Raw genomic sequence first — 8,814 nt, 5'->3', positions numbered from 1 at the left:
GGATCAAACATGAAGTACACACGCTACACAAACCCTGAGATCGTGCTCCTACAGCCTGACGTTACACAGAAGAAGCTTTGTTACACATACGTTGATAGGAGCTCATGGATACACAACGTCAATGTCTCAGCCAATGAGAATCCAGCTTCCGAGTCACATGTGGGTAAGTTGGGAGGGAGGGTCAGCCAATGAAACACTGTTCATGTGACAGCTCTAGAGACACCCACATCCAGCAGGTTTGAACCCAGGGGTTCAAACCCGGACACCCCGGGCCCGTACCCAATGCAGCCCCCTGCCTCCACCTGCTCCCACACGTCTTGCCGTCATACGACAAAATAAATACACAAATATAGCTCAGGTTATTTTCTGATTAGCCGTGGCCCACTTTTGTGATGAAGACATTAAGTTGTCGGAATATCTGATTACGAGCGTGACTTGTAGAGCGAGTTTGACGTGTATCCCTCATGTCAAGAGGATGTCAGCGGAAGCGCTATGCTGCTGCCCGTACCTGTTTTAGACAGTTGCTGTGGCGACGTCATTGGTCGTCTTTCGTTCCGATCATCCAAGTCCTAGCTTGGCTATGTTCAGGATCATATTGGTTTTAGGACTGCAAGCGTAGCAACCAACAGTCCATTATTAATAGTATTGTATACGGTACGGGGGTCACTAATTGTTATTTCAGTTAATGCTTGGTTGATGGTCTTCCAATATGCCTTCATCCCAAACTGTGATACACCTTACATGACCTTGAAAGTACGATTGGAAACATCCGTAGGGTCAAGTACCCACATGTTCATGGCTATGAGGCCATAGGCTCCAGGCTGCGACACCTCCTTAAAACAAGCACAGCACAGTCTGTGGACTCTGGACGCGACAGCTTTTCACTCACTAGGTTCCAGCACAAGCTGACCCCGGCCACGATGTCTAACCTAGTCGGGGGGAGCCGACCGGGTGGGCCCCTAGCCCATCTCCTCCTGCACTGGCTCTCCCCAGCAGTCCCCCACCTCCTCTGCTCCCAACCCCCCTGACCTCCTCCGTCTCTGGTGCTCCCACTGATCGCTCAGTGTTGCAGGAGGTAGTTGGTTGCCATGTTGATGTCATTGTTGGAAGCCATGAGTGCCTCCAGGGCGTCGATCCGCGAGAAGCCCATTTCCACCAACCTGGCAACCTGAGAGAGGGAGGGGAACAGCAGCAGCAGATCATGGACAAGGGGTTTAATGAACAGCCCCCTGTGTGCCCCCCGTTACATCAGCAAACCAAACAGGGAACTGATAGAATCAACACAATTTGGCAGGAGAAGTAGAGACTACACTTTTGGCTACATAGTTACCAATGAGATCTAACACTCAATTATGAATTAACAGTTAATGAACTGAAAATGCATAATTACAATTTGGATGATTGATCACTTTTGGCTCATGTAACATGTGATGGGCAAGCAGACGATGAGAGATTATGACACACTCCTCCCAACACACATCCCGGCCACACCCAACAACCAACCTGCTCCTCCGCTGCAGGGGAGTCGTCCAGGGGAGAGGGGTGGGGCTGGGGGGAGGGCTGGGTCTGCTCCGGGGGGGCCTGCTGGGCTGGGGCCCGGATGGGGCCCCTGCGTCTTAGCGAGGGGAAGAAGCGTCTCCAGTCCAACATGCCAGCCTGCATTCCAGAGCCCCCAAACACAGGGATGTTAAGAGTCTCACAGACACTTCCCTCTTTCAGGACTGAACAGCTCTCAGGAGAGAGGATCAGCAATAGCCTACTGGCCAAGTCTCTCAATGATTCTATTGATTACACACTATACACTACTGGGGTTAAACTCGAGCGATAAAACTGAAGAGATTAAACAATATTTAAGGAGTGTGCAGTGTAGACACATTTTTTCATGTACATACACATCTCAGTAAGTATGAACACCAAAAAAATTGGTAGTCACTAGGGCTGCAACACCGAATCGATTAAATCGATATAGAACGATTACTAAAAGCGTTGGCAACGAATTTGGTCATCGATTCGTTGAGTCGCGTGATTAATACGTCACTCGTAGGCAAGGCACTGTTTACAGCCAGCCGCCGACAGGTTGGTTCATGGTTCATGCATACCCACAGCGAGCTTTAGTGTGAGCGACCATAGCTTGTATTTTGGTAATATCTTTACACTGGACTGTAGGCCTATATAAAAGTGATTTACCTTTACTGTCTTTGGGTTAAAAAAAAACTCCTTCAACTGAAGTATCCGTCGAGTCCAACCAAAAACTCTGTCAGCTGCTGTTGCAGACGGTGTGCAGACGGGCTCGGAGTCGGCACCGCGTGCATCAACATCATTCAAAAAGCAGCGGTAGTAATCCCACAACCGGACAGTGTAGAAAGCCCCCGTCAGTTAAAAATAGTAATCCAGTTTTTAAATGTTAAAATCGGCAGGATATAGAGCTAGTTAGCTTTAAAAAAAAAAAAAAGTAGCAAACAGTGTCAAATGTGATGTGCTCATGTCGGCTCAGTAATATGATTGATGTGTTCAAATGCAACAAAAAAAATAATAAAAGAGATTTTGGCGAAAACTTGATGATCTTATCAGTAATTAAAGCAATAATACAAGTTATATTTCAACAAAATTATAGAAAAGTATCAATAAAGAAACCTTGGATTCGTTAAGGAGTCCTCAAAAATGGTAGCAATAATCAATAAAAGTTAACGATCTCCTGTCATCTGAGAGAAACTAAGATGATTTAATTAATTTTTAACCGTTAGGATTCACCAGTTAAAGATCTTATCTGTTACCGTTATATATATATATATATAGATATATGATATATATAGTATATATATATATATATATATAATATATATATTAAATAATAAATAAATAAATGTATATCATACATTGTAATGTTTTTTTGGGTTCCCAGTTATGTTTTTTACATGTTTTTTATTATTTAATAATTACGTTTAATAGTTTCCGGGACGTTGGAGCAATAACCTGATGTTTTTACACTTCAGTCTGCACTGTGAATTTGAAGTAATGTTCAGTTTTTGAATAAAGATGCGGCAATTCCCGTAGAAATGTTTCTTTTTTTATCAGATTCATAGATTAATCGATAATCAATAAATAATAATAATCGTTAGTTGCAGCCCTAGTAGTTACGTTTTGTACAGCTTGAACATTGGAGCTGCTGTGATAAACACAGTTCCCCTTCGGGGACGAAGAAATAAACCAACTACCCATCTATGCATGGATCATGCGTGTGTCTGTGTGCTTCTGTGTGCGTGTACCTGGGGCTGCGGCCGAGGGCTGCGTCTGGCCTGGTTGTACTCGGCCAGCAGCAGCTGCTGATCCAGCAGGTCCATCCTCTGCTGCCTCTGGATGTCCAGCGTGGCGCCCATCCCCAGGGGGCTCTCGCTGGTGGGCTCAGGGCCTGAGACACACACACACAAATAAGAAGGCGTGCATGCAGAAGCAGCATTTGTTTACCCTAGAGAGTGAGTCATCTGATGCAGCCCGGGGAGCAGAGCCCTACCAGAGAAGAGAGGCTCGAGGACACAGCGACCCATTTTGGCCAGCCAGACGGGGACGAAGAAGACGCGCTGCAGCCAGAGGACATTGCCGTAGTACAGGCCGCCTGAGATCTGGGAGACACACACACACAACTATGGATGCAGTCAGGATTATCAAGCAGGGCCTGTTTGCTATGACGATAAGCACTGTGTATGTAAATATTCTATGTGGGGGTTACTACTCCAAGCCGTAAAGGTACTGGGTTTGAGTCCTGATGACTGCAGCTTAAGTTGCTATGACAACTTGCTCCAAGAAGGACATGCGTCTGTACTGTACTGCAATTGGCTTTCAATGAAAGTGATGAAAGTGGTGGATTCATATGGAGCTTCGTTGGCCAAAAGATAAAAGTCCCTGAAAAATATCTTTAAATATCCCTCAACATCTATTATTTTAAGTATTGTGAGTCTGACACGTTATCTTATAACACAATACAAATACAACCGATCCATAATGAAAGTGGGAGAAGATCAATTCATATTGAATTACCGATCCCCGGCCTAAATTCAGAATCATCAAAACAGAATTAGGAGGGCAGCCAGGGAGCAGTCAAGCCAAGCTGGGCAACACACTTTAAATATGGGACATCGATACTTCAAAAGATAGCCTTGGTGGTAAACAGAGAGTAACTCACCAATCCACTGAGTGTGATGAGCCACATGAAGGGATGGGAGGTGAGAAGCTGGAACAAAGAAGCAACAGCTCAACAGAGAGACTACATCTGAAGCACTACTAACACTGTCTTCTACATACAGTGGGAGCCTACCAGCTCAGCATTCACATATCCTCCATTTAACTGGAATTCATTTGTTCGTAATAACTTGGTGGCAGTAAACAAATGACATCCCACCCATCATGATGTGCTTGTATTCTTGTAAAATGTGTAGAAAAACATTACAGTAACTAACAATTTCCAATATCTGATTGTCATTGGCACGAGGCTGGATCTTTGCTTCTGCAATACTAAATAAATAATGAAAATTAAGAATGAAGAAATGAAAGCCACAAATGTAAATGTTACAGTCCTACAGATGGCGCTAAAGTGCATTTCCGGATAGTCAATTTGCCTAATCTATGTTCTGTTCTATTCAGCAGCATTCATTTAAAAGAGAATAGCAGACCTATAGAACCCAAATCCAACGTTAAATCAAACAAAATATGTAACCACTCCAAATAATAATGTATCACAATATTTGCAGAATCACATTATTTGCAAAAACGCAATATATATCGTATCGGAGCTCAAAAATCTAGGTTATATCCTATTGCGAGGTCCATACCCAATACCATGCCTAGCATTGTATTAGGCATAAAACTGACTACTCTCTTGCGTATGGAAGTCCTAGAGAGAAAACACACACACACACCTGCAGTCCCACGATGTAGACCAGAGTCTTGTTGGTGATTGAAAAGTATCCCAAGACCTGAGTGACAGGAACCCTGGGGATGGAGAGGTAGAATGGGACGAACAGGGAGAAGATGGGGGACAGCCTGGGAGAGAGGGAAAGAAGATGGTAGAGCCAATCAACAAGGAGACCTTCTTCAAGAAGAGTCACGATCAACACAATGTTGCTCAACGATTGTTCTAAATAACTTCTTCCTGTCCATTCAATTAGGAATAAACAGGACATAAAACAAAACCAACACCTATTTCCATTTATGTCTACTCTGCATCATGCAACACTCACACACACACAAACACACAGCAGTGGGGTTAACAGGCTACGCACAGTCCTGTCGGGAGCTCTTCCACCTCGTGGTCAAACAGGAAATACACCGCCTGGGCCAGCAGGAAGTCAGTCAGTGCAGACAGGAGCCAGGTTCCCCAGAGGAAGGACTGAAACACAACAGGTTTGCAGGAGCAGTTATGTTGGTGGAAAATCAAAGCTATAAGTCATCAAGAAGCAATGAATTCCCTTCGACTCATTGTAGAACTTACAGCAAACTTCCTGGTGCCGAATCGCCTCTCAAAGATGCGGAAGTTGTAGATGAGCAAGCTGCTGCAGAGGGTGTCCTTCAGATCCAGACAGACCAGCCGGCCGCAGGCCCACCTCCACACCTGCGGTTTGAAAGGAAGAAGGGATTCCTTCTTATAGGCTGAGATATCCCATAATCCCATGTGGTCGCTCATAACGAAGCATTTGAGCTGATAGCATCAATACTATATGTTTCCCATCCATCACGTAAAACTATTTTTTAATAAAATTAACTCCACCCCATGCGTGTCCTAATGCACTTAGAATGGATACTAAGTGACTGTCTGCCTTCAGTTTATGACATGGCAACAGTTTATAAATATTGTTGTGTAACTGGACGAAGGCCATTACAAAACTAAAACATGGCTATAACGTAGCATTTTAAATATAGAGGATTCCGTGGCATGAACGCAAAACAACTCTCTGATTACATTACCACGACATATGCGAGTAGTCACACGCACACATACACATTAAAATAGTGGTAACTAAGTCTTAAGGCAAGAGGCATCATGTATGACCTCCTCCTGGCAGCTTACCTGCTGCTGGGTGGTGATGGCCTGTAGGTTGTAGGTGAAAAGTCCCTGGTACTGAGGCAGCAACGTCAGCATGACCGTTAACCCACTGAGAACCAGCAGTAAGCCTTTGGACAGGGGAACCTTGTCTGTGGGGAAGACAACATATCGACACCATTGAACCTTGTAGTTATTTTGTATGGTTTTGCAAGGATGGCGTTAAGGAAAGTGGAAGGTGTGGTTTTTTCTCAAGCATTATAGATATCATCGCATTGAGGGTAACTGCATAAATATTCGTACTCGGAGTGGAAATGGTTTAAACAACATTCGTCAGGGGAAATCGTTTATGAATGACGCCGCAAAGACAGCAATAGCTAGCGATGGCTTATCAGTATGGAGGAACATTGCGATAATCTTCGGTGAAGCGGAATACTCACATAATCCCCGAGAGCCCGTGGTTGTGAACATGGTTTCTGAGTGTGAAGAACAGACAGGGCAAGGCTGAAATGTTCACCTGAAATCTGAGATAAAGTTTGATTGATCAGCCATGCTGTTAGGAGAAGAAACGGGCAAAGGCTATAAACTACAGTAGCCCAAAAAGACCAGAAGTCCTTTTTGCGCGATTGTTGCGGTACAATATATAAATATCCGTTGGAGGGCGCTGTTACTTTACTATTAAATGGATTCACCATTTCATATTCAATTTGTAACACGGTTATTTATGGTATTTTTCAAAATATGTGTTTACGATTACATTTTTTTGTAGGGAGGTACAATATTTTTTCTTGTTATTAAGTGTCAAATTGACTACCCATATATGTATAAAATAAAAAAAGTAGCTGGAGACAAATTTAGTTTAATTGAGTGTAAATATTGTTAACTAGTTCAAATGAAAACAGCAAATATTTTATACATTATTTTTGAATTTTTGAAAACAACATTACCTTTACACCAATGCTTCCATACACTTATATGCACTGCTGTGTATATCACTCAGTCTTGGGTGTGTTGAATCTTGTCAAAATATGAAATTCCTTCCCTAGTCTCTTTCTTTAGTGTTCAGTGTGTGAGGCACGTTTCTCTTTCTCAGAGATTATCCCTTCATGGCTGGATGCAATTCAAATTGCTCCCGAGTTGATTGATCCGGTGCTTTTCTAAACACCCAAGAACATTTTGAAAAGATATGCACAACAGCTGTCTAATAGTTTGCGTTTCCTGGTCTCCCACAGATGCAGCGGCAGGTTAGTTCCCATTGGTTAGTTCCCATCCATTAGGTCTATTTGGCTGCCTGTGGTCAGATGTGACTGCAAAGCAGGGGCCCGAGAACAGCTTGCTAATTGTGTTTCAGACCTTCTCTGTCACTGATGTAGGAGTAAGGTCTAAAAAAGGTTGCTTTGCCCCTGTTCTCAATCAAAGCTAATCAGATTAAACAGGGCAAATAAGTGTGTGTGTGTGTGTGTGTGTGTGTGTGTGTGTGTGTGTGTGTGTGTGTGTGTGTGTGTGTGTGTGTGTGTGTGTGTGTGTGTGCGTGTGTGCTTTTGCCTGCATATGTGTGTGTGTCTCTGTCTCTGTGTGTGTGTGTGTGTGTGTGTGTGTGTGTGTGTGTGTGTGTGTGTGTGTGTGTGTGTGTGTGTGTGTGTGTGTGTGTGTGTGTGTGTGTGTGTGTGTGTATGCGTGTGTGCATATGTGGGCCTGTGTGTGTGTCCTTGTCCACGTACACACACACATTTGTGTGTTTTTCAATAAAGAGACTCCAGATTTGGAGACAGCCTTGACTCCTGCTGTTTGCTTTGTTCATTAAGAGGAGATGAGCAGATGGCTTGCAGGTCTGTTGTGCAGTACACACATGAACACACACACATGAACACACACACACACACACACACACACACACACACACACACATGAACACAGTCCTGTCACCTTAGCTTTATCCCCCATTTATCTTTTCCATTACACACCTCTCAGCAGGACAATGCTACTGGGTGGTTGGGAAGGGTATGGTGTGTGTGTGTGTGTGTGTGTGTGTGTGTGTGTGTGTGTGTGTGTGTGTGTGTGTGTGTGTGTGTGTGTGTGTGTGTGTGTGTGTGTGTGTGTGTTTGTGTGTGTGTGAAGGGGGAGAGAAATATATAGATAGATACCTAGTAGGATAGATTGAAAGAATAGCAGATAGAATTGAGGAGAGAAAGTTATTAAGAAATCAAGAAAGAACAAAAAAGGTCACAAATAAATAAATAAGATATAAGATAAAAGAAGAAAGAAGAGTTCCACTTGTGTCTATTGGGTCAAGCCTTCCAGCGGTCTTACTGACCAAAGTGATGACTCATCCAGACATTATTTTGACGAATCATTAGAAATCTGCCCACAGTTGAAGGTTCATTGTGTTCAGGACACTGCCCACTGGTCAACACACATCCTTTGTCTTGTGTAACCACGACTAACAGTGTTCAAATGCAAGAAAAACACAAACACAAAGTGGTTTGTATTTAAATTGTTTTCGATGATTGAATTCATTAACTATTAAGTAAAATATATGGTACGACTAAAATGTTGTTTTGCTTTTATATACACATCTAGTTTACTTAATATTTAAGCACATCAATCATATTAAATTAGATCTCATTTAAGTATTTACTGTTTCTGGATAGATTCATGTTTTTCATCTCACCGTTATTACCATTTTACTTTCACCTTCATCTGTGAAGCTCAACAAAATGTCACCATTAAAGACTTCCACCCTAAGAATGTGCCCTTCGTTTTTCGTCCAATGGGGGGAC

At 43.1% G+C, this 8,814-nt stretch overlaps 1 protein-coding gene across 2 annotated transcripts; it reads right to left on the bottom strand.

The window, feature by feature from the left end:
* ubac2 (UBA domain containing 2) lies at window positions 1-6,625 on the bottom strand. 2 transcript variants are annotated; one of them, XM_056610084.1, is made up of 10 exons: window positions 6,475-6,625; window positions 6,062-6,186; window positions 5,486-5,605; window positions 5,277-5,383; window positions 4,914-5,037; window positions 4,181-4,228; window positions 3,512-3,620; window positions 3,267-3,409; window positions 1,504-1,656; window positions 1-1,168 (listed from the first exon to the last, which is right to left on the bottom strand). In XM_056610084.1, exons 1-10 carry the CDS (start codon window positions 6,503-6,505, stop codon window positions 1,061-1,063), a joined length of 1,068 nt encoding a protein of 355 aa, XP_056466059.1. In that variant the 5' UTR covers window positions 6,506-6,625; the 3' UTR covers window positions 1-1,060. The 2 variants fall into 2 exon arrangements, with proteins under 2 accessions (XP_056466059.1, XP_056466060.1); XM_056610085.1 differs by having other exon boundaries at window positions 7-1,168; window positions 4,914-4,986; window positions 6,475-6,618.
* Window positions 6,626-8,814: the final 2,189 nt, after the last annotated feature.

The sequence above is a fragment of the Gadus chalcogrammus genome, chromosome 15 (genome assembly GCF_026213295.1).
Source record: "Gadus chalcogrammus isolate NIFS_2021 chromosome 15, NIFS_Gcha_1.0, whole genome shotgun sequence".
Taxonomy (NCBI): Eukaryota; Metazoa; Chordata; class Actinopteri; order Gadiformes; family Gadidae; genus Gadus; species Gadus chalcogrammus.
The sequence above is the reverse complement of the archived record's forward strand: the minus strand, read 5'-3'. Positions and strand labels throughout refer to the sequence as shown.